At 40.2% G+C, this 24711-nt stretch overlaps 2 protein-coding genes across 5 annotated transcripts in view; one reads left to right on the forward strand and one right to left on the reverse strand.

Annotated features, from left to right (window-relative positions):
- KIN (Kin17 DNA and RNA binding protein) overlaps nt 1-5290 on the reverse strand; it is a 37196-nt gene extending 31906 nt beyond the window's left edge. Inside the window, exon 1 of one of the 3 annotated variants that reach the window (XM_010389376.2) lies at nt 5073-5288. In XM_010389376.2, the coding sequence (XP_010387678.2) occupies nt 5073-5186 (114 nt within the window). In that variant the 5' untranslated portion in view covers nt 5187-5288. Of the gene's footprint in view, nt 1-5072 lie in introns of all 3 variants that reach the window. The other 2 variants (XM_030941337.1, XM_030941339.1) reach the window with 2 other exon arrangements.
- Nucleotides 5291-5356: 66 nt separating this feature from the next.
- Nucleotides 5357-24372, forward strand: ATP5F1C (ATP synthase F1 subunit gamma). 2 transcript variants are annotated; one of them, XM_010389378.1, is made up of 10 exons: nt 5357-5516; nt 13703-13737; nt 14302-14433; nt 15931-16135; nt 16729-16872; nt 16985-17049; nt 18891-19046; nt 19379-19475; nt 23534-23570; nt 24230-24372. In XM_010389378.1, exons 1-9 carry the CDS (start codon nt 5461-5463, stop codon nt 23538-23540), a joined length of 897 nt encoding a protein of 298 aa, XP_010387680.1. In that variant the 5' UTR covers nt 5357-5460; the 3' UTR covers nt 23541-23570; nt 24230-24372. The 2 variants fall into 2 exon arrangements, with proteins under 2 accessions (XP_010387680.1, XP_010387682.1); XM_010389380.1 differs by lacking the exon at nt 23534-23570.
- The last annotated feature ends 339 nt before the right edge of the window (nt 24373-24711 follow it).

Raw genomic sequence — 24711 nt, forward strand, 5'->3', positions numbered from 1 at the left:
TAAAAAATGTAAAAGTAATAAATTCTAATTTAGGTCATCAAAATGGGCTCTAAATATAAGTATTTAGTTAAAACCCAAAAAATCTGCTCTTTGATGATAAATTAAAAAATAATCAAATCACTAGCTGTAACTACTCTATCAGGTTTTCAAAAAAATTTTTTATGAAGTTGAGCTTTCAACTCTGCTAATCAAAGAATAATCCTTGAGATCAAAGAGACAGCAAAAGAGTGCTATAGAAAACAGACATTAATAAGAAACATACCAGGCACAGAAACAGAAGAGAGATTCCAGTTTTTAGACTTAAGTTAACCAATTCTTATTGAGCATCTACTTTATACAAAGTGTCAGACAAGTGCTTAAAAGAGTAAAATGGGTATTAGTGAATTTCCAACACAGAAACTACTTTCGCTCACTTTCCTCTACTTCAGCTCATTATCCAAAATACATTGCTGCATATTATATTAACCTTGTTAAACATCTGTACCTTCTTAAAATGACTGGAAAAAAACATGCAAGTTTTGACTTAGTATCTACCTCTCCTTCTTATTTGAACCTCATTCTTCACTAGTAATAGAAACAAAAAATGTGCCTTTCTTCTATTCCTTATCTCTATCTGAAGCACAATCACCCAAGCCAGGAAACCAGATAACATCCTAGATTCCTTCCTCTCTTTCTTTTTTTTTTTTGAGACGGAGTTTCGCTCTTTTTGCCCAGGCTGGAGTGCAATGGCGCGATCTCGGCTCACCGCAACCTCCACCTCCTGGGTTCAAGTGATTCTCCTGCCTCAACCTCTCGAGTAGCTGGGATTACAGGCATGCACCACCATGCCTGGTTAATTTTTGTATTTTTAGTAGAGACATGGTTTCTCCATGTTGGTCAGGCTGGTCTTGAACTCCCGACCGCAGGTGATCCACCCGCCTCGGCCTCCCAAACTGCTGGGATTACAGGCGTGAGCCACCGCACCCGGCCCCTTCTCTTTCTACCTTCAATTTAATAGGAAGTCTATTCAGCTTCTTAATAACCCATATCCAGTCCCTCTGTTCAATCTTACTGACACTCTCTAGATTTCCACACTCGATTTTGCTTCAAATAGTTTCCTAATCTTTAGATCATGGACCTCTTACACAATTTTTGCCTCATCTGTGCCCTATAAGAATCACAGTTACTATTTAAATTTATTTTAAAAAGAAACTTGGTATCAGCCTCATAAATAAAAAAAAAAGTATCACTTTCTATAAATTAAGAAAAAATCAAATGAACAAACGATAAAGTTATGAAATCCTAGAAACCCAGGAGTAGACGGTGGGGATACACTGGCTCTGACCTTCACTCTCTTCAGTCTTCCAATATCAGGAGATAGAAGATGGGGAAGCGAAATCGTAGGGGCCACCTATCTCCCTCTCCCAGCCCACCTCCTAGGTAGGGAATTCTAGGCAATGAATAGATCTGAGGACAGATAGACACAGAAACACTGCAGGGGCCTTACTCTGAAAATTGATAATTACAGAAAAGAATTAATCCTTTATTCCTTCCCCATAAAAATTGCATCTCAGTATAACATTTAAGGATGGCCAGACACAGTGGCTCATGCCCATAATCCCAGCACTTTAGGAGGCCAAGGCAGGAGCATTGTGTGAGCCTCCGAGTTCAAGACCAACCTGAGCAACACGAGACCTCCATCTCCACAAAATATTTTTTAAAAATTAGCCAGGCATGGGTGGTATGTGCCTATAGTCCCGGCTACTTGAGAGGCTGAGGCAGGAGGATTGCTTGAGCCCGGGACTTGGAGGATGCCATGAGCTACGATAGAGCTACTGTACTCCAGTCTGACCAAGAGTAAGACCCTGTCTCAAAAAGAAAAAAATAAGTTTAAGGATAACCAAATAGCCTTAGTTGATGAGTAAAAGCCAATCATAAATGCTAAAAAAAATTGGAAAAATAACCTCTTTGAAACTCCTAATAAAATAACTGACTCAGGCAAGGATGCTAAAACATACAGGTAAAAGGTTAATGGGAAACTAGATATATAGGCAGGATTTCTAAGCGTTGCCCCAATACTCACTTGATCCTAAAAGGGGGAAAATATTACTTTCTAATATTATTTACAAGCTGTCACCTTTACTCAATTTAAGTACCACCAAACATTATTGGCTTCCTTATGTGATGCTATATGAAATATACAAGATCACCTATAACGAATACTATAGGCTGGGTATGGTGGCTTGAGCCTGTAATCCCAGCACTTTGGGAGGCTGAGGCAGGAGGACTGCTTGAGTTCAGGAGTTTGAGAGCAGCCTGGGCAACACGGTGAGACCTTATCTCAATACAAATAAAAAAGTTCATTAGGCATGGGTGGCATGCACCTGTGGTCCCAGCTATTTGAGAGGCTGAGGCAGGAGAAGGATTGCTTGAGCTGGGAAGGTCAAGGTTGCAGTGAGCCATGATCGTGCCACTGTACTCCAGTCTGGGCTACCGATTGAGACCTTGTCTCAAAAAAAAAAAAAAAAAAAAAAAAAAAAAACCAAAAAACAAAAAAAACTATATTCCTCCCAGCAAGTGTTTAACCTGAAATTAATCTATCAAGATCACCTACAAAGTATTCTTTCTCGCCAAAATGTTTAACCTAACCCAATCAAAGCTTTTAGATCTAATTTCCAGTTGACAGAAACTACGAGTTAGAAGGCAAAAGATAACCAGAGGAAATAAGTCAACACATATGGGATGTTACAGGACAACAGCCTGGCCTCCTCTCTTCAACAAGTCAATGTCAAGAAAAAGAAGGCCGGGCGCGGTGGCTCACGCCTGTAATCCCAGCACTTTGGGAGGCCGAGGCAGGTGAATCACCTGAGGACAGGAGTTTGAGACCAGCCTGGCCAACGTGGCAAAATCTTGCCTCCACCAAAATACAAACATTAGCCAGGCGTGGTGCCAGATGACCGTAATCCCATCTACTTAGGAGGCTGAGGCATGAGAATCACTTGAACCCAGGAGGCAGAGGCTGCAGTGAGTGAGATCGCATCACTGCATTCCAGCCTGTGAGACAGGCAAGACTCTGTCTGGAAAAAAAAAGAAAAAGGGGTGGAGGGAAAATGGGTTATATTCTAAATTCAGAATATAGAGAGAATTAAATTTAGAGAAAACTAAAAGTCCTAATAACTCAGAGCACAGATAACTTTTTGGGCAGTTAAAACTATTTTGTGAGATTTTATAAAGGTGAAGACATATCATTATGCATTTGTCAAAATCCATAGGATATACAACACCAAGAGTGAACCCTAATGTAAACTAGGGATTCTGGATGATACTGATGTGTCAATGCAGTTTCATCCACGGTAACAAATATAACAGCCTGTTACAGGATGTTGATGATGAGGGAGACTTGGGGGGTGGGGGTACTAATAACCAAATCTGTAACACTCCATGGCTTTTGATTGAATCTTGATTTCAAGAAGCAGTTGGAGGACAACTGAGGAAGTGTGACTGTGTATTAGATGATAAAGAGGAACTTCTATTAATTTTGTTATGCTGATTACATATATTGTGGTTATATCGAAAAGAATCCTGAAATTGTAGAGATGTCTATTTAAGTATTTAGAGGTGAAATATCCTGATATTGGTAATTTACTTTAAAATATTTTTTATAAATTAAACATGGCAAGATTACTTAAAGTGTTAAGCCTGGGTGTTACTGACTGCATGTTTGCGTTTCCCCAAAGTTCATATGTTGAACCCTAACCCCTAAGGGGATGGCATTAGGAGGTGGGCCTTTGGAGGTGACCAGGTTTAGATGAGGTCACAAGGGTAGAGCCTGCATGATGAACAGGGTGGGACCTTATCTTTAAAAAAAAAAAAAAAAGAGGAAGAGAGGTGTCTACTAGAGCTTGCTCTATCTGCTTTGTGAGGATAGAGGCAGTTTCTGCAAACCAAGAAGAGGACCCTTACTAGAATCTGACCATGCCAGCACCTTGATCTTGAACTTCCCAGCCTTCGGAACTGTGAGAAATAAATTTCTGTCATTTAAACCACCCAGTCTATTGCACTTTATATGGCAGTCCAAGCAGACTAAGACATTAGATAATGGATATACAGGTATTCATTAATAGAACTAAAGAGAATAACTGTATCAATGTTAGTCAGTATGAGTCCCACCTAAAATATCTCTTCCTTCACTTGTAGAAACACTGGATTAGATTATTCCAATTGCCTCAATGTTCTTCCACCCTTACCCAATCCAGTCCAATCTTCGGAGAAAATTATGATCACATCGCTAGCCTGCACAGCATTCCATCAACCACCTCTTTAATGGGGAAAAGCGTAAATTCCACAGTGCAGCATATAAGGCTTTTCAAGATCTGCCCAAACTCCTTGAGCCACTCTATATATACTTCACTCATTTAAAACTCAACGACAATCCTACAAGTAGGTGAAATTATTATTCCCTCTTTACAGATAAGTAAAGGAGAATATAAGTAAATAACCTGACCAAGACCAAATGCTTGGTAAGTGGCCCAGCTTGACTTTAAATTTTGACAGTCTGATATATCCATAAACCAGATAAATCCATAATCTTAACCACAATATTATTCAGTGCCCGGTACAGTGTAGGTGCTCAATAAATGCTTGCTAGATGAGTTGTGTGGAAGAGCTTAGCTCTCCTTTTTCACTCACCTGATCCCAAGAGTTGTGAATCCTAACCACCCTGTTTCTCTTAAGAGCCAAGTCAAGTCAGAGCTGATGACTGTTACTGGCATTGTCCGGGCATCTAGTATTGCAGTATCCCCGCCCCTGTGAGGGCTGCAAAACCTTTTCTGATGTCGTTTCTTTGATGGTGGGGATCGGAACTAGGGAGGAATGAAGGGTCGCAGAACACAGGCTGCCCGCTGGGCCCGCGGGCTGCGGGGAGGGACGGCTCTAGTGCGCTGAGTAGTTGACTCGCCTGGCGCAGACCTCAGAAGCCTCAACACCCGGATCCCAGGAGCCCCGGCCCCGCGCCCTCAGCCCCGCGTCCAGGACCTGATCCTGGATTCCCAGGGGCCCTCCGGGGAAGACGGGGCCACTCCGGGCCCACTCACCTCGTCCCGGCACTGCTTCTGGCACATCTGGCAATACCAGCGTAGTTTCTGCAGGCCCTTGGACTTGATCCTGTTGGCGATAGCCTTGGGAGTAAGAAAATCCGACTTCCCCATGGCGACCACGGCAGCGGTCACTTTCTGGACCCTAGTGCCCAGCAAGCCGGAAACGGAACTTGGCAGGCGGCGGTGGGCGGGACAAATCCCAGCCGAGAGGCGAAAACAGGTGGGGCCTGGGAAGACTGGGTTACAACGCTCGCGAGACTCCCCTCGGCGTAGCGCGAAGAAACGAGACTGAAGAAGAGCGGGAGGTGGGAGGGGCGCGTGAGGAAGCTTCTGCGCATGCGCGTTGAGGCCTGCCTGACCGACCTTCAACAGGGCTGCGGCTACCATGTTCTCTCGCGCGGGCGTAACTGGGCTGTCGGCCTGGACCTTGCAGCCTCAATGGTATGGCAACTTGCGGGAAGATCGGCAGGACCGCAAGGGATGGAAGAGCTTGGACACGGGGCAGGGAGGAGGAGATGGGCGCGGGAGCAGATCTGGGGTCGCAGGGCCTGGCTGGGCCCCGGCCCCTCGGAAGCGCCGGGTAGCGGGGGCTGCACGAAGCGGCTCTGAGGCCGGCGAGGCGTGCGCAGGGCCGGGCTCCGGCGGAGCAAGGTCCCGCCCGGTCCCCTGAGGCCGGAGGGCCACCTGGGACCTCGGGTCTGCGGCCTGAGTCCAAATTGACGTATGGGCGGTCTTGAGTTCCCTCTGCTGATCAACACTTCCTGAGCTCCCACTGCGAGCCAGGCCCCCAGTCTCAGGGCCCGCGAGGTGTCGAAAGCCTGAGCGATAGCCCAGGGGAAATGTTAAGTTGTGCTTTTTGTCCTTGACGCCCTTTGAAACCCTCCAGTGCTGGACAGAGTGACCCTTTAAGATTCGGTCGAGTCAGAGAGCGCGGCCCTCGAGCACCTCCCGTGTTGCAGACGCTTTGCTGGGTGCTGGAACATCTAAGGCGAACATCCTAGATGCCACTGAGGGTGGTCTTGGTGCCGAAGGGACCGTACAGATCTGTCTGAGGGCGGGGAAGGGAAGGACACCTAGCAGTACCTTGAAACCACTTGCTGAAACCGTAACCCTGCAAGGTCATGAAATTGCCCCAAGGTCCTAGGGGGAGGAGGTTGGTGGGCTTTAAGTGGTATTTGTTAACTGACGTGCAGCTAAATGGTTCCACGAGCCTCGAGAATTTTAAACATTAGTTCCAGGTGGGGGAACCTGGGCCGGGGGAATGCATATAAGAAGGCCTGGGAATGGGCAGGTAAAAGTTAGTTTGTGGGTGGTGCTGTTAAGTTTTGAAGCTTGACAGAATCTGGAAGAATTTCAGACACGCTGCTAATGGGATTATAGGCTGTGTGGTAGCAATTCCCTGCTCTTAACAGTATGGAGGATTTCTAAGGCGCTACAGTTTTTTGTATCCTAATTTATATGAAGGGACCATAAAACATTAATTGAAATAAATACGTTTTGCATTAAGCAAATCACTGATAGCAATATACGAGATTTTCAGAATGAAATCTGATGTGAATTAGCCACATAAAATTTTTGGTGACTTGGCCTTAGAAGTCAGATTTTTTTTCTCTAATACGGAAAAATAAATTCATGGGAATTAAAAGGTCACCGTAGTTGGATTTTCAGTTGTGTAGATTGCCCCACTTGTTAACCACTCAGCAGAACGTTAGCTGAGTGCTTGCACTGCACCTGGTGGTACTTGGAAAGTGCCAAAACGTGATGGTGAACAAATAGATAACGTCCCGGTCAGCTTCCTGGAACAGTGCCTGGCATGCAGTGGTGCTCTGCGAACATCAGCTCTCCTGTCCTTACCTTCTTGCCACGCATTAATGTTGTCTGTCAGTATTTTTAGAACCTTAGTTTTGTTTCTAAGTTGATCTTTAAAAAAATGGAAAGAGTTTCTTAAGCAAAGACAGAATATTTTACAAAAAATTTTAGAAATATCTTTTTTAAAAGCACTTGTAAGATCATTTGAAGCTCCTTTAGAAAAGGATCGTTTTAAGTAAGCGCTCTCAGTTCGAGACAACTACTGTTAGGAGCTGAAATGGGAACCTCAATCAGCATATAAAGGTCCTAATCCTGACATTAATCCCTTTGGAATATTGGTTTTAAGGCATCAATCCACCGTGTTCCACTATGAAAGCATATTCTGTCCTCTTCTTTTCACTTATGCCTTCACTCCTGGTGCTTAATGTCTTTCCTGCCTCTTCTGCCATTTCTCTTCCCATTAATTATAATTGCCTTTGGAATGCAGAAATTAAAAACACTCCACAGAATTAATTTGGAAGGGGAAAAAATACCTTTGCCTTAATGAACCATGAAGAGGCATATTCCCACGCTTCTGTCTTGATTACTGGAAGTTTTTTAAAGTACAATTTGTTATTGTTTTAGTTTTTGTTTTCAGAGAGATCACCATACTAACATAAATTAAACATTAGTCTTACTTAAATTTACAGTGGTTATTTTAACAGTTGTTAGGGTATCGGCAAAATACCCTAACTTTTTGAAAGTTAAACCTTTTTTTTTTTTTAAGTAACATTTAAGAAAATGGAAATAAAAATTTGGAGAGAAAGAGTCCCTGATTTTACTGTCTTCAAATCTGGGAAAAACATATTTCTATGTCTTAGAGTTCAGTAGTCTCTAAAATGGAACTGTTCTATAATAACGTGTCAGTAGTCATAAACTACATACACCGAAAAGGAGATGGCATTTCAGGAGAGAAAAGACAAATTGTCATCAGAGACCATAAGGGCAGATATTTACTAGTAAATGTAAAAAATGTTAGGCAGCAGAGTATAGTACTGTATAAAGAGAGACTCTGTAGCCAGCCCTGAAGGGCTCCATTCAGATGGCAGGGATTGAATTCTGATTGCCACTTAGCAGCTCTGTGACCTTGGGCGGGTTACTTAGTGTCTGTCCCACCAGTTCCTCATCTGTCAAATATATGCAATAAAAGTGCACAATTCAGCGGGTTAGTGTGAGGATTAGAGTATTTGCAAAGCATGTAGGACAGTGGGAGAAATGCTGATAGGGATCCAAATGCTGTATATCATTACATAAATGAAGAGTTTAAGTACAGTTTCTACATCAAATGTAATGTAAGAAGATTGCCTGGACTTGCCAAAAGAGGAAAAGAAGATGCAGTCGGGCCAGGCGCAGTGGCTCACGCCTGTCATCCCAGCACTTTGAGAGGCCGAGGTGGGAGGATCACGAGGTCAAGAGATAGAGACCATACTGGCCAACATGGTGAAACCCTGTCTCTACTAAAAATACAAAAATTAGCCAGACGTGGTGGTACGTGCCTGAAATCCCACCTACTCGGGAGGCTGAGACAGGAGAAGCACTTGAACCCAGGAGGCGGAGGTTGCAGTGAGCTGAGATTGTGCCACTGCACTCCAACCTGGTGACAGAGCGAGACTCCATCTCAAAAAAAAAAAAAAAGATGATGCAGTCCTGGGTGTGGGTTAGAGAAGTGTGAAGGAGTCAGTTTTTGCTGGTGGCAGGTGATGGACTTTTGCACATTTAATATCAGAATTAGAAGTACTTCATAATTTTCTTTTCCTTGAGAATTAGCCAATGTTGCTTCCTTTTTAAGTTTTTATATATCTTAATACACTCCTTAAAAATCTCTCAAATTGTAGTTTCTTGGAAGGGTGTCATTCCTGATTCCCTCCTCCACTGCCTTCATCAGCTGTTCTAACAGTGCTGTGGGATCATGGTAGATAGTGGTAATCCACAGTACATTTGATTCTCCCTCTGCTGTGTTTCTTAATCTCCAGAGGATGTCAGGACGTGCAATGATTCAGAGCTTTATCTCCTCATTTGCAAAAAATTTATATTTAGTAAAGGAAACTATCCCTAAAGAGAGTTCAATTGGCTCATCACTGTTCTTACTCAAATTGTACCTAAAAATTAAAGTAGTAACATAGACATCTTCAGAATTAAATGAAAGCTAAACATGAGAGTGCTTTAAAACACATGAAATTAGGGTAAGTGCATAGCATTATCACAAAAGATGCTACCTCTTCATACCTCTGACTTGGAGTACTTAAGGAAACCAAAACATTCTGTGTTTGTCCAAATATGGTATGCAATTCAAATTTGTTCCAAACAGTATTCTCTGACCAGAAACTTGTGTCAGTTCATTTGAAGTGTCTGCCTAAAACCATAATATCGACGTGTGACTTGTTATAACCAGTAAATTTTGTGTTCAGGGAGAAAAGTCATTACTACACCAAAACAGGAAGGTTAGCCAAAAACTGGTATTACTCTTTAAGTGTGATGATGAAAAGCTGTTGCTAGTAGAACAGTCATGGCAGGCAGTTTGTGCTCTGAAATAACAGAGCTTGTCAGGATTTGCCAGCTTTTATCTTTTCCTTTAGTAGATTGGTTCTTAAAACCAAATCTAATATTTTTATGCTGAAGTGGGAGAATCACCTGAGCCCAGGAAGTCGAGACCACAGGGAGCCATGGTCACGCCACTGCACTCTAGCCTGGGTGAGGGGAGTGAGACCCTGTCTTCAAACCCCAAAAAACAAAGATCCACTCTTTGTTATACAGTTCTATGGATTTGGGCAAATGTGTAATGACATGTATCCACCATTACAATATCATACTGAAGAGCTTCACTCCCCTAAAAATCCCTCCTCTCTCCCCAAAACCCTGACCACCACTTCTCTCAACTATTGCTAGATCATCGCCTTTTCTGGCATGTCGTATAGCCAGAATCATACAGGATTTGGTCTTTTTCAGACTGCCCTCTCTCCCTTAGCACTATGCACTTAAGGTTTCTCCAGGCTTTTTTATGACTTAATAGCTCCTTTGTGGTTTTGGTGAATAATGGTCCATTGTATGGGTGTATCAGAGTTAGATCCATTCATTCATGTATCAAAGGACATCTGGGTTGCTTCCAACTTTTGGCATCATGAATGAAGCTGCTTTACATGCTTATGTGTAGATTTTATGTGGACATAACTTTTCATCTCAGTTAGGTAAATACTGATTGCTGGATCATAAGTTAAGACTAGGTTTAGCTTTGTAAAAATCTGCCAGAACTTCTTCCCAAGTGGCTGTGTACTATTTTACATTCCTGCCAGTAATCAGCGAGAGTTCCTTTTGTTCCACATCCTTATCATTGTTTGGTGGTCAGTTTTTTGGGTTTTATCCATTCTTGCAGGTGTGTAGTAGTATTTTACTGTTTTGACTTGCAGTTTTCTAATGATGTGTTACTGAGCATCATATATGCTTTTTGCCATCTGGGTTTTTTTTTTTTTTTTTTTTTTTTTGGAGGGGGCGCAGTGGGGAACAGAGTCTTGCTCTGTCACCCAGGCTGGAATGCAATGGTGCCATCTCTGCTCACCACAACCTCTGCTTCCTGGGTTCCACTGATTCTCCTGCCTCAGCCTCCCAAGTAGCTGGGATTACAGGTGCATACCACCACGCCTGGCTCATTTTTTGTATTTTTAGTAGAGATGAGGTTTCACCATGTTGGTCAGGCTGGTCTCGGAACTCCTGACCTTGTGATCCGCCCGCCTCGGCCTCCCAAAGTGCTGGGATTGTATGAGCGACCGCACTCAGCCCTGCCATCTGTTTATCTTCTTTGGTGAAGTCTCCAGATCTTTTGCCCATCTTTTTATTTGGGTTGTTTTTTCTCTTATTGCATTTTAAGAGTTGTTTGTTTTGGTAACAAGTCCTTTATCAGAGATGAGTTTTAGAAATATTTTCTCCCAGGCTGTGGATTGACTTTTCATTCTCTTTACAGTATTTTCACAGGACAGAAGTTTTAAATTTCAATAAAGCCCAAATTAATTTTTTCTGTCATGGATGATGCTTTTGGTGTTGTATTTAAAAACTTATTGCCAAACCCAAGGCACCTGGATTGTCTCCTGTGGTATCTTCTAGAAGTTTTACAGTTTGGCATTTTATATTTAGGCCTGTGGTTCATTTTAAGTTAATTTTTATGAAATTTGTGAAGTCATTGTACAGATTAGTATTTTTGCATGTAAGTGTCCAGTTATTCCAGTACCATTTGTTTGTTAGAATATCCTTTTTTCCTTGAATTGTTTTTGCTTCTTTATTACTGTAACTTTAAAGGAAGTCTTAAAGTCAGGTAGTGTTAGTCCTGACGGTATTGCTTGGCTTTTCTAGGTCTTTGGCCTTCCCGTATAACCTTGAAAATCGGTTTATTGATATCCACAAAGTAACTTGCTGAGATTTTAGTGGATTTTTTAAATTGTAAAACACATGTAACATGAAGTTTGTAATTTTAACCATGTAATTGTATGCGGGCATTTTTAACTTCATACTCCAGTAGTTCAGGGCTGCTGTAGAGGAATGCAACTAGCTTTTTATATACACTAAGCTTATATCCTGCAACCTGGTCATAAATGTTTATCGGCTTTAGGAGGGGTTATTTTTATTCTTTGGGATTTTCTACATAGATAATCATGTCATCTATGAACAAAAACAGTTTTATTCCTTCCCTTCAAATCTCTATGCCTCTTATTTTCTTGTCTTACTGCATTAGCTAAGACTTCGAGTATGATACCAAAGAAGAGTGAGTGGGGATTTCCTTGTCTTGTTCCCAATCTTATGGGGAAAGCTCCTAGCCTCTCCCATTAAGTCAAGGTTTTTGTATTTTGTTTTTTAGCAGGTTGAGGAAGTTCTCTATTCCTAGTTTGCTGAGAGACTTTATCATGAATGGGTGTTAGATTTTGTTGGATGCTTTTTTTTTTTTTTTTTGAGACGGAGTCTTGCTCTGCCGCCCAGGCTGGAGTGCAGTGGCCGGCTCTCAGCTCACTGTAAGCTCCGCCTCCCGGGTTCACGCCATTCTCCTGTCTCAGCCTCCCGAGTAGCTGGGACTACAGGCGCCCGCCTCGTCGCCCGGCTAGTTTTTTGTATTTTTTAGTAGAGACGGGGTTTCACCCTATTAGCCAGGATGGTCTCGATCTCCTGACCTCATGATCCGCCCGTCTCGGCCTCCCAAAGTGCTGGGATTACAGGCTTGAGCCACCGCGCCCGGCCTGTTGGGTGCTTTTTCTGCACCTATTGATTGTACGCTTTTTTCTTCTTTAACCTGTTGATGTAATAGATTATATTATTTGATTTTTAAATATTGAACCATCTTTGCATACCTGGAGTCAATCCCACTTAGTGATAGTATATAATTATTTTTAATACATTGTTGGATTCGATTTGCTAATACACTGTTGAGGATTTTTGCATCTCATCTATGCTCATGAGCGATATTAGTCACTGTCCACCGAGGTCATTCAGTTAGAGAAACCTTAAATCATTCTTATTGTTTTCTTTTCTACTACGAATGTACATGTGAAGAAGTTAAATACTCGCAAATCTAATCTCCTATTGCTTTGCCAGCATCTTTGTCCAGGTTCTTGAGGTCTCTTGTGAGGCTGCGGCAGCCTATGTCCCCATGTTTTCAATATTCATCAAAACTCCAACCTCATTTTACGCTTGTCACTGCCATCTGAGATACTTTGCTGAAATACTAAACTGATTTGTGGGCTTACAAACATTCATTTCCCTACTAACCTACAAAAACATTCACTTCCCTACTAACCTACAAATAAGATTTAAACTGATTTGTTTTTAATATTTAAAAATATTAATTATTTAAAGTGATAAACCCAGCCCATGTCTCCAGCTTCCCCTTCTCCATTCTCACTCTTTCCTGAACATGAATCTTCTTAAAATGACATCCCGTTCCCGAGAATCCCCTCCTTAGGTCCCTCCTTTGTGAACACATTTACTCATTGCTCAATTCTCCGGTGTAGCTTGCCTGCAAACATAGGCACTTTGTATGGATTTGAAGGCAGGAAGATAATTTCATATTTTTTAGCATGTCTTCTCCCATCAGGGCACGAATTCTCTCATATTCATCTTTCACCAACATTTCATTTAAGTCTAATCATTTTGACTTCTGCACATTAGCATTTCAATTTTAAAGACTTGAAAAAATATCAAATTTTATGTAAATGTAATTTTTCATGAACCTTGTTTATGAGGTAATAATATGTCAGAGACCATGTCGTGTTTACTAGTGCCTGGAATGTAGAGCAGCTTGGCAGATGTTTATTGAACTGAATTGAAAAAGAATCAGTTGATATAAACTACTTTTACACGTATAGTCATGTTCGACTACATCATTGACTCTAAGTGTTGCTGGAAGAGGTTACTGTGAACTAAGGAAGTTTTTAGAGTGGCTGGCCTTGACTTGAAGTATAGTTGGGCAGCTTAACAAGGGGAGGGGCTTTTCTGTTATGGAAACAACATAAGCAAAGATATGGAGGTGGGAATAGAACATGTGGGAGTCAATAGAGCATGTTGACTTCAGGGAAGGTGGTGTTAGAGACAGGCCAAATGAAAGGAGGCCTTCGATACAGGGATTCGCGCCACTACTCAGGAATTTAAATAGATGTCTGTTCATATACATCTGAGTCCTGTATTTGGTAGATTGCTTCTTTATGGGATATTCTTTAAATAAATATATTAACTCTGAAAGTTTTTCTTGTGTAACAGAACTATTTTTCAAAAACCTGAAACAATTTTAAAACTTTTATCCTCAGGATTCAAGTTCGAAATATGGCAACTTTGAAAGATAGTAAGTATGTTGTTTGTTTCAATATGTGAATTAAGAAAAACTAAATTTTGACAAATACAAATACTTTCAAAAATATACTGCTTTAGCCCATTGTATATTTGATCAAAACTGACCAAATGGATTTCCATTGTGTGTTTGGGATGTTGGACTTGTTCTGAAAAGACCAATAAGAAAGGACACATGAGAAAGCTGTATTCTGTCGTCTGTAGAATGATCATGACGTAACTAGAAAAAACTATACCAGTGTGGGTGTGAGGAGGGGTAAATAATGTTATGGAATTATATATAAATAATGTTATGGAATATGTGGTTAAGGCAATTTTCAATACCATTTAATGTTTTAAATGTATATTATTGTCTTATGTTGCCATTTGCTTGTCCTAAGTAGTAGCTAGTCTTACCTTTCTTTTATTAGTACTATTAAGACTGGTTTAGCATCATGCTGTTTATTGTTTATCTAAGTGCTCATTATTCTGCCTTGCACTTTAGACAAATATTTCAATAAATTCACAATGAAGTTAGATGGTAATTCCTTTGTCTTAACACAGTACTTCTATTTTTCAGTTACCAGGAGACTAAAGTCCATCAAAAACATCCAGAAAATTACCAAGTCTATGAAAATGGTAGCAGCAGCAAAATATGCCCGAGCTGAGAGAGAGCTGAAACCAGCTCGAATATATGGATTGGGATCTTTGGGTAAGGGAAGAGTGTAATTCACAAATTAGGAAGAACTGTTTAACACAAAGAAGACTACTGATGACCTGTATCTAGAGCTTACAGTGATGTCAAGCCTATTCGAGTACTTGACATGTACTTATTTTTCATCTATATCCACTTGACACGTAACGATAACAACCCATGCAGGTAGGAACTGTTAGAATCCCTGCTTTCCAGTGAGAAAAACTGAAGCTCACGGAAGTTAAGTAACTTGCCTAAGATCACATATAAAAGGATGAAGAGCCTGTTTGGACCTATGTGGTTTGGTGTCAGAGCCTGTGTATTTGTTAACCATTATACGTGACCATGTTAACTTTTAAAATATTCTGAAATTTTCCCGGTTACTAAGTATACCATCAGAAGAACTTGGAAACCATGCATTAGGTGCAAGGGCTTAATTTCATCCTATGACTTTGTAGTGTGGCATTTTAGGACTCCAGTGGGGGCAGGTAGGGGGCATTGCAGTGGAGAGCTGACCAGGTGGTCATGGATATGACTCTTGATGGTGTTGTGAGAAGAATCCGAATGATGTTGAAGCAGGAAAAGCAGCTGAGAACCTTCATTTTCAAGATACTTAATCACCATTCTTATCTTTTCAAAAGCATGAAGACATTTTTCCTTCAGAAATTTATGTAATCCATCCTTAATTAGTCTTCTTAATGGAAAAGAGATATGGCAGTTTAAAAAGAATTTATATTGTGTTTTTAAATGCCTTTATACTTGATTATGAATTTATCTTGGAAATAAAATTGTAAAGAGCTGGAAATGGGAAAGAAGTTTCTATTTTAACTTGTAATTACATTCTTTCTCTTAACTTTTTTATGATCATGCTGTCTTATCTGGAGTTGAGTCTGTCTAAAAGAATTTTTAACTTAAGGAAGATTTATGCAAATTTGATAGTAAAGAAAATCATGCAGTGAATCCCCTATTTATCTACCAAATCTTCAAGAATCTCAGCTTATAGCTGTCCTTATTTTGTGTGTGTGTGTGTGTGTGTGTGTGTGTGTGTGTGTTTTGTTGTTTTTTGTTTTTTTTGAGATGGAGTCTTACTCTGTTGCCCAGACTAGAGTGCAGTGCAGACAATCTCAGCTCACTACAACTTCCACCTCCCAGGCTCAAGCGATTCTCCTGCCTCAGCCTCCCCAGTAGCTAGGATTAACAGCCCCGCCACCATACCTGGCTAATTTTTGTATTTTTAATAGAGATGGGGTTTCACTGTGTTGGCCAGGCTGGTCTCAAACTCCTAACCTCAGGTGATCTGCCCATCTCGGCCTCCCAAAGTGCTGGGATTACAGGCATGAGCCACTGTGCCTGGCCTCAGCTTACAGCTGTCCTAAGAACGCTTGCTTATACTAGGCAGTTGCCAGCTAAATGTAAATGCATATTTTGAAAATAACCAACTGCTTTGTAAATTGGAGATTTATTGTATTTAGTGTAAATTGCATATAAAAATTACTGCTTTTGTTTGTTTTTAAGCTTTGTATGAAAAAGCTGATATCAAGGTTCCTGAAGACAAGAAGAAACACCTCCTTATTGGTGTGTCCTCAGATCGAGGACTGTGTGGTGCTATTCATTCCTCCATTGCTAAACAGATGAAAAGTGAGGTTGCTACACTAACAGCAGCTGGGAAAGAAGTTATGCTTGTTGGAATTGGTGACAAAATCAGAGGCATACTTTATAGGTAATTTAAATATATATTGTTTATTTTCATAAAGGTGCAAGCATGAATAAATCTTCTCTCGGAAGTTTTGACAAACTCTCAAAACCTTCGTCGACAGTTTATTTAAACAAGGTATATTCTTCAGGGCCTTTTTTGGTATACTCACAGGGAGGTGTTCGTTTCCTTTTTCTTTTTTCCAGGCTATATTGGAACATTTCTGTTTTCCTTCCCCTGTTTTCTACCTTTGCTTCTTCATCCGGATCATAAGTTGAGTGCCATGTGAATATCAAAAGCTATCAGCATTCAGCCAAATGAGGCATCTGAGGAGCTGTTCCAGCCCGGAAGTGTTAGCAATCGTTCATTAGGATTAGAAGGAGAGGAATAAAGGCAAAACGAATATAAAACAAGACGGACCTTATTTTTAGTTCTTAGTTCTTTGCAGGTGCTGAGGGAAAGGAATTATGCTAGTGTGTGGAACAACTCAGGAAATCACCACCACCCACACACACCCCTAAAGACCTGATCCATGGTGACGATGTTTTCTCCTGCCCGTCCCCTGTGCCTTTTCAGAAGTGTTGTTAAACTAGCTATGTGAGCTCTTGCTTTTCTTATAGAACTCATTCGGACCAGTTTCTGGTGGCATTCAAAGAAGTGGGAAGAAAGCCCCCCACTTTTGGAGATGCGTCAGTCATTGCCCTTGAATTACTAAATTCTGGATATGAATTTGATGAAGGCTCCATCATCTTTAATCGATTCAGGCAAGAAAGATTTAGAAATCAAAGCTTTTTTTATGTTCATGTTTTTGTTCATATTTTGAAATAACAGTTTAAAAATTACTTTGAGATTTATATTTGTTTTTGTCAATTCTAGGTCTGTCATCTCCTATAAGACAGAAGAAAAGCCCATCTTTTCCCTTAATACCATTGCAAGTGCTGGTGAGTAGTTTTTCTACTACATACATTTTTTGGCATGTAGAATGAAGAGATTTGTACACTAAGGCAGACAGTGTCAAGATGGGTAGTGGTAGCAGTAGCGCTATAGCAAATGATTTGGAGCTTTTTTTTTTTTTTTTTGACGGAGTCTCACTGTGTCACCCAGGCTGAAGTGCAATGGCATGATCTTGGTTCACTGCAACCTCCGCCTCCCGGGTTCAAGCAATTGTCCTGCCTCAGCCTCCCAAGTAGCTGGGATTACAGGTGCATGCCACCACCACGCCTGGCTAATTTTTGTATCTTTAGTAGAGATGGGGTTTCACCATGTTGGCCAGGCTGGTCTTGAACTCCTGCCCTCAAGTGATCCACCTGCCTTAGCCTCCCAAAATGCTGATATGACAGGTGTGAGCCACTGTGCCCTGCCGATCTGGGGCTGTTGAAGTGCCATCTCTTGACTTCCATGATACTTAATTCAGTCATTGTTTGATAATTCCTGCTCCATTCTGTCATTAATTGAAGAAATTGATATCTATTGAGGTTCATCATTAGATTTTTTGTCCTCAAGGATTGAAGAGCATAGCTAGAAACTGGCTTTGCAATTCATGTTTGGGACCTCTGACTACAGTACAACAGAAGCCCTAGAATAGAGAGTTGAACAGTGTTCACAACTAATTTACACTGACTGACCCAATTCTCTTGTTTTATTGTTGGAATAAAGTCGTCATTGATCATTGAAGCATCCTGGAATAATACTCTAGAACTGATTTTAGTTTTCTAAGGCTTTTTTCCCTTGTATATACCATCTATTTTCATCTATTTTCTAATACTTCATTTATTTTCAAGTATGTACTTTACATGTTAATGTTTCTGAAATTGAGATGGCTCTACCAGACAATGGAGTATCATTTGTAATAGAGTACATTTTTTTCTCTCTTAATGAGAAATAAAGTAGGTGTTACAACCAGTACCATTTTCAGTTTGATGGAATATAGTACTATTTCACCACTCGACCCCAATGAATGAATTTTGAAATGTACTACTAAATTGCTACAACATTGAAACTACAATTCCTGTCAGTTTCTAGTTCTCCCCCTCTTTCACGTGATTAGAAAGGTTTTCCTTCTCTCATTTTCCAGATTGATACATTCAGATTTCTTCAGTAATCAAATGACTAAGTTGGAATTATTGCACAGGTTGAGTATCCCTTGTGTGAATGCTTAGGACCAGGAATGTTTGGTATTTCAGAATATTTTCATATTTATAATTATACACATAGCCTGAAGGCAGTTTTATGCAATGTTTTAGATAATTTTCTGCATGAAACAAAGTTTCGAATGCAGCCCATCGCACAAGGTCAGGTGTGGGATTTTCCACTTGTGGCATCATGTCAGTGCTCAAAATGTTTCAGATTTTGGAGCACTTCAGATTTTGGACTTTGGTATTTGGGATGCTCAACCTGTATTATACTATATTGGTTTCAATTCATTCTTTTTTTTTTAATTGGAAAAAGCATTGAGTACTTGCTGGCTTTGTAACAGGCACATGCTAATGCTGTCCAGAGGGCCTCATAATCATGAAATGTAGTACAATTATTTCAAATGTTGACTTAATTTTTCTAAAGTTATATGGAGTAGAATATCAAATGCTTTATTTACACATTATAGTTTGCTAAAAATATGCTATCCATAGTGTGGAAATAGATGAAATTATTAGAACAGATTCATTTACCTTATATTACATTAATTTCTCCTCTGTAATTATAAAGGAGTTTTACACTGAAAAGCTGTTTTTGATGAATTAGTATTCTGTATAACTTCAAAGAAACTGATCACTTGTTTTAACAGAGAGCATGAGTATCTACGATGATATTGATGCTGATGTGCTACAAAATTACCAAGAATACAATCTGGCCAACATCATCTACTACTCTTTGAAGGAGTCCAGCACTAGTGAGCAGAGTGCCAGGATGACAGCCATGGACAATGCCAGCAAGAATGCTTGTAAGTACACAATAAGGATGGTGCCAGCAGGAATGCTTGTGAGCACACAGTGAATCTCAGCTGAGAGGAGTCCATTGCCGAGAGTAGCATCAACAACATTAACTTAACATTCTTCTACCTGTAGGAAAGTGTATCTTGATAGATAGTTGATTTGTAAGTACTGTGAAAAGGTATCCTATGGAAGATATAAAAATATCTTCATAACATTTTTTGAGAGGCCAATTTTGTTACCCCAAAATCTCTTATTTTTAAATTAAGCAACAAAAGTTAGTTAACAAATTATTCTTCTCTAGTTTCAGATTTTTTGTGCAATCTTTTTGTTTTGTTTGTAGCTGAGATGATTGACAAATTGACATTGACATTCAACCGTACCCGCCAAGCTGTCATCACAAAAGAGTTGATTGAAATTATCTCTGGTGCTGCGGCTCTGTAAGTAATTGTAGATTGTTGCCTTCAGAGAATTTTTTTTTCCTCTTGCTGTGTCTGCTTGTTTGGATGCTTAAAAGTTTTTGTTTTTGTCTTTTGAAGTTGAAATGACTCATTGCTGAATCTTGCGTCCTAACTCTGAGGCTATAAAGATGTGGTAAAAATGGGATCTCTTTGGTTTATTTTTATTGTTTCAGCTGGAAACACTCGGGCTTAGTTTTCACTTTTCTAAAGCATTAGGAATGGGATGTGGATAATTCAGTATCATTTATGAAATTTTTTTTGGAATTTAAACAATTGTAAGCTTTCTGAGTTACAGGGCTAGTTTCAGATTTGGTTTTACATAAATCTATAAACTATTGCATGTTGGGAAGGTCCAGGAATTTTTTAATCATTATGTTTTCTATATCAGTACCAAAAGATAGTATAGCCATCCCTCAGTGTCTGCAAGTGATTGGTTCCAGAAGTCTCTCTCACCTCCCCCAGGATACCAAAATCTGAAGACGCTCCAGTCCCTGATACAAAATAGCACAGTAGTGCATATGACAAATGCACATCCTCTCGTATACTTTTAATCATCTCTAGTTATAATGCTATGTAAATTGTTGTTGTATTGGTTTTTATTTTTATTATTTTATCGTCATTTTTGTCTTTTTTCCAAATATTTTCATCAGCTTTGGTTCAATCCATGGATACTGAGGGCCAACTATATACTGCTTTCCTCAAGAAAATTTCTTAGTTGTTGAAAAACTTTAATGTTTATGAAAAAAAGGTTAAGACAATGGGAATTTCAAAAAGTTATTAAGTTGGATACCCACTATGTGCACAGTACAGTGCCAGACACAGTGTTAAGGATGTGATTCTCTCTTTTAAGGCACTTATAGTCTAATAGGGTAAGAAACATACAAGTAATTGTGATTAGATAAAAATGATAGTAAGTTCTTTTTGACTCGCTCCTTCTTACCTCCTACTCATCAGTTACCATGCTAAGTTTCACTTCTATCTCTTGAATCTTTCCCCTTCTTTATGCCCATTTAATGCAGATCCTTGTCATTTCTCTCCTGAGTTCAAAAAGGTAATTATTTGAGTGCCCCTTAAGTGTCAGGCCCTGTGCTAGACACTGAGGATACAGTGGTAACAGTATTACTGTTAACAGTAAAGACAGACACTAAATAAGAATCGCAGCAGAGCAGAGGTTACTAAACTGTGGCCTGGAGCTAAGCATGGTTTCTACATTTTTAAAGGGTTATAAGAAAAAAGAGTGATAGTGTGTGACCCACAGAGCCTAAAATACTTAGTCTGTGGCCCTTCACAGAAAAAATTTGCTTATTTTTGTGACAGTGTTATGAGGAAAATAACAAAATCCATTCTCTATTATACAATCATTCTGCAGAAACTTGATGTATGTGATGCTATATTTTCTGGTCAGCAGCAGTCTTCCCAGTCCAGTCTCTTACCATTACCATTTCTCACGTCCTTGAACCTCAGCCACCTTGATCTACTTCCAGATCTACAGATTCATCACACTGTTTTTCCCAGCCAGGGAGTGGCATGTGCTGCAGCCTGAAGAGCCACTATTTCTTCCCTTTTCCTTGATTTCGTCATCTGACTGCCTCCTGTGTATCCTTCCTTACTCAACTGGGGGAATCCTTTCTTCCAGAAAACACTCCTTCCTTCAGTCTGAGTGAGGTAGCCTTCTGTAGCATCCTGTCTTCCGTTTAGCTTAGCTCTTACAGCCTTGTATCAGGAATCGGCTTTTTATTTGTCTGTGTGCTCCTTGAGGCTAGGATGGGACCATATCGTATTCACTTTTGTGTCCCCATTGCCTGGTACATACCTCTTTGTGAATGTTGAATGAATGAATGAAATGTCATGTGTATTCATAACTGGAAGTTCAGAAGAGGGACAAATAACATTTTATTGGGTGTATGAAAATGTGGGCCCATGGTTTTAAGAGTCAGGGAAAAATTCATCACTATTTCAAGTGTTCCTTAAGTGTTACCTTTCAAGGGTAGAAACTGAGCAGAATGCCAGAGAGACACAGCTAGAACTCATTGAGCCAACAAGGACCTTTGTGTAAGCTGTTAGTTGGATCCATCAGCCTTGCTAGCCTAAGCATTCTTCTTTTACTTTCTAAGCACAGCTGTGTTAGGACTAACCCATTCACAGCCAGTGAATCTATTAGCATCACAGAATACTGTCTCATGGTGTCTAGCTTGATGAACTTGGTTAGGATACTCTGTTACTCAGCTTTGTCATCTGTAACATGGGGACTAATACAAGGACTAAAACCTTCTATTAGCCATTATCCTTCTTGCCATCTACCCCATGTTAAAGCCAGGCCGATTTGTTCTTGGATCTTAAGTGTGAGAAAGCCTGGGAGAAGGAACTACATTCTGAAGGTTTGTGGGCTGTGTGAGATCCAGAGAACCCAAGAGGGTTTTTTTGCTCTTGAAAAAGGAATATTAGGTATGACCTGTGATGATACAACTTCTGCAAAATTGAGGACCAGCCTATTTCTTCCTTAGGAATGCAGGAACCCTACTTAAAAGTAGCAAAATCAGCTGGTGCAGTGGCTCATGCTTGTAATCCCAGCAGTTTGGGAGACCAAGGCGAGTGGATTGCTTGAGCCCAGGAGTTCAAGACAAGACTTAGCAACAGAGCAAGACCCCATCTCTACAAAAATGAAAAATTAGCCAGGCATGGTGGCATGTGCCTGTTGTCCTAGCTACTTAGGAAACTGAGGCAAGAGGATTGCTTGAGCCCAGGAATTTTAGGCTGCAGTGAGCTATGATCATGCCACTGCACAAAACCAAGAATTTAGAAAAAGGAATCCACATAATTGGAAATTGAGTATTAAGTTTTCGCTTTCTGGAAAGGTAGTCTAAATCCTTATATAAAAACTTAGCTCTGCAGTGCCAAGGTTGGATTGCTTATGAATGGGCTTGCATGCTCTGTAACCCATCAGTTATTATGAATCAAGACTTGATTGATTGATTGATTGATTGATTGATTGATTGAGATGGAGTCTCATTCTGTTGCCCAGGCTGGAGTGCAGTGGCATGATCTCAGCTCACTGCAACCTCGACCTCCCAGGTTCAAGCAATTCTCCTGTCTCAGCGTCCTGAGTAGCTGGGACTACAGGCACACACCACCACGCGTGGCTAATTTTTGTATTTTTAATAGAGACGGGCTTTCACCATATTGGCCAGGCTGATGAACTCCCGACCTTGTGATCTGCCTGCCTCGGCCTCCCAAAGTGCTGGGATTACAGACATGAGCCACCGTGCCCGGCCTGAATCCAGAATTTAATATTTAAACATACTTGGAAAAGAAAAAGATCAAAAAACAGAACAAAATAAACATATTTGGCTATTTAGTAATAAAATTAAGAACATGAGTAAACCATAGTATTTGAGGTGCCAAGTATTAGTTGCCAGCCTAAACTCTAAACATGGCAGGGTGCGGTGGCTTACGCCTGTAATCCCAGCACTTTGGGAGGCTGAGGCGGGTGGATCATCTGAGGTCAGGAGTTCCAGACCAGCCTGTCCAACATGGCGAAACCCCGTCTCTACTAAAAAAAAAGTACAAAAATTAGCTGGGCGTAGTGGTGGGCGCCTGTAATCCCAGCTACTTGGGAGGCTGAGACAGGAGAATCACTTGAACCCGGGAGGAGGTTGCTGTGAGCTGAGATCACACCACTGCACTCCAGCGTGGGCAACAGAACGAGACTCCGTCTCAACGACAACAAAAAAAACCTCTAAATATATAGTGTTAATTTATAGAAAAATTGTAATTTAAATTAGTATGTTCATAGTCTTGCCTACTTGCCTGAGCATGTTTTTATTGCTTCTAACCTGGATTGAAATCTACGACTTTTTATAACATTCATTGCGTCTGTTTTAAAATAATCTTGTGGTAAGTATTTTTGCATGATATACTCAAAGTATCAAGTTTAAAAACTGACTTTTTTTCATGGGAAAGCATATGTGATTAACTAGCATGGATTGCTTCTTGACCTGCTTGTTTTGTGTTTCTTTTTCTTCTAATATAATAACCAGAGATTAATGAAAATCAAGCTCCATCCTCAGACAAGAGGTAAAGTTCACACATTCTTCCCATGTCTGCTCAGAAAAGAAACCTATTCAGATATGAGTGAAGCTAATTTAGTCATCCTAGAAGTGTCCTCTGAGAGATTTAGATGAATGGGCCACTTTGTAGTAGCAGCCAACTCACGGGAGCACCTGGGCAACGCTAGTGGACTTTTTTTGTAGTGAGTGTGTAGATCATAGAAAATGTAGATATAAGGAAATAAACTTTGAGGATAGAGAATTAACATTATTTTGAGGTATTATATATAGGTGGTGAAGAGTGGTGGTTGTCACACTTTATGGTCTCAGGGCCCCTTAATGTCTGATTGATTTTGCAGAAGCCAGCTAGATTTTCATCTGTCTCTATTCATTTTGTTGTGATGTCATGGATCATGTGGCCTCTGGGAAACGCTACTGTATACTCGAGAATGAGAATAAAACAGGCAAAATAACATTATTATGGACATAGTTTTGCCCTCATGAACCCCATGAAAGGTTCCCCAGACCAAAATGTGAGAATCACTGGTATAGAGTAACACTTTATTGTGTAAATTCAGTTCTCTGTACCCCACTTAAATAGGTATTAATATTACCTCTTGACATCATTATTTTCCCAAAAAATGCTGGTTGATTTTTTTTTTACTTGTTCTGTACTTTGTTTTTCAGGTAAAGAAGGAAAATTCAGCCAGTTGATTTTGTTTTTAGCATACTGCTGTCTTTGTCTGAAGAAACTGTTCCTCCATTATTTGAATTACTGAAGACAGCAAGATATTTGTAAATTATCTTACAATAAACAACTTAAAATAAAATCATTGTTTTTCTTATGTATAAAGACCTTAGATGTAGTTTTCAAAATGGGATGATACTAAAACATTTAAACATATTAACATGCTACTATTAAAATTTTTTAGTAGAAGATAATTTAAGAGGTTCTTTTGATTTGATAGTGCTCCACTGACCTTAAAATGTCCAGCCTCTATGGGGACAAGGTAGAGGGAAAGCACTGCAGCCACAACCTCAGCCCAGTTCTATGCCTTATTACAGCCTTAAAGAACAGCCAACAAGGCCGGGCGCGGTGGCTCATGCCTGTAGTCCCAGCACTTTGGGAGGCGGGGACTCAAGGTGGATCACTTGAGGTCAGGAAGTTG

The sequence above is a fragment of the Rhinopithecus roxellana genome, chromosome 11 (assembly GCF_007565055.1).
Source record: "Rhinopithecus roxellana isolate Shanxi Qingling chromosome 11, ASM756505v1, whole genome shotgun sequence".
In the NCBI taxonomy this organism is placed as follows: domain Eukaryota; kingdom Metazoa; phylum Chordata; class Mammalia; order Primates; family Cercopithecidae; genus Rhinopithecus; species Rhinopithecus roxellana.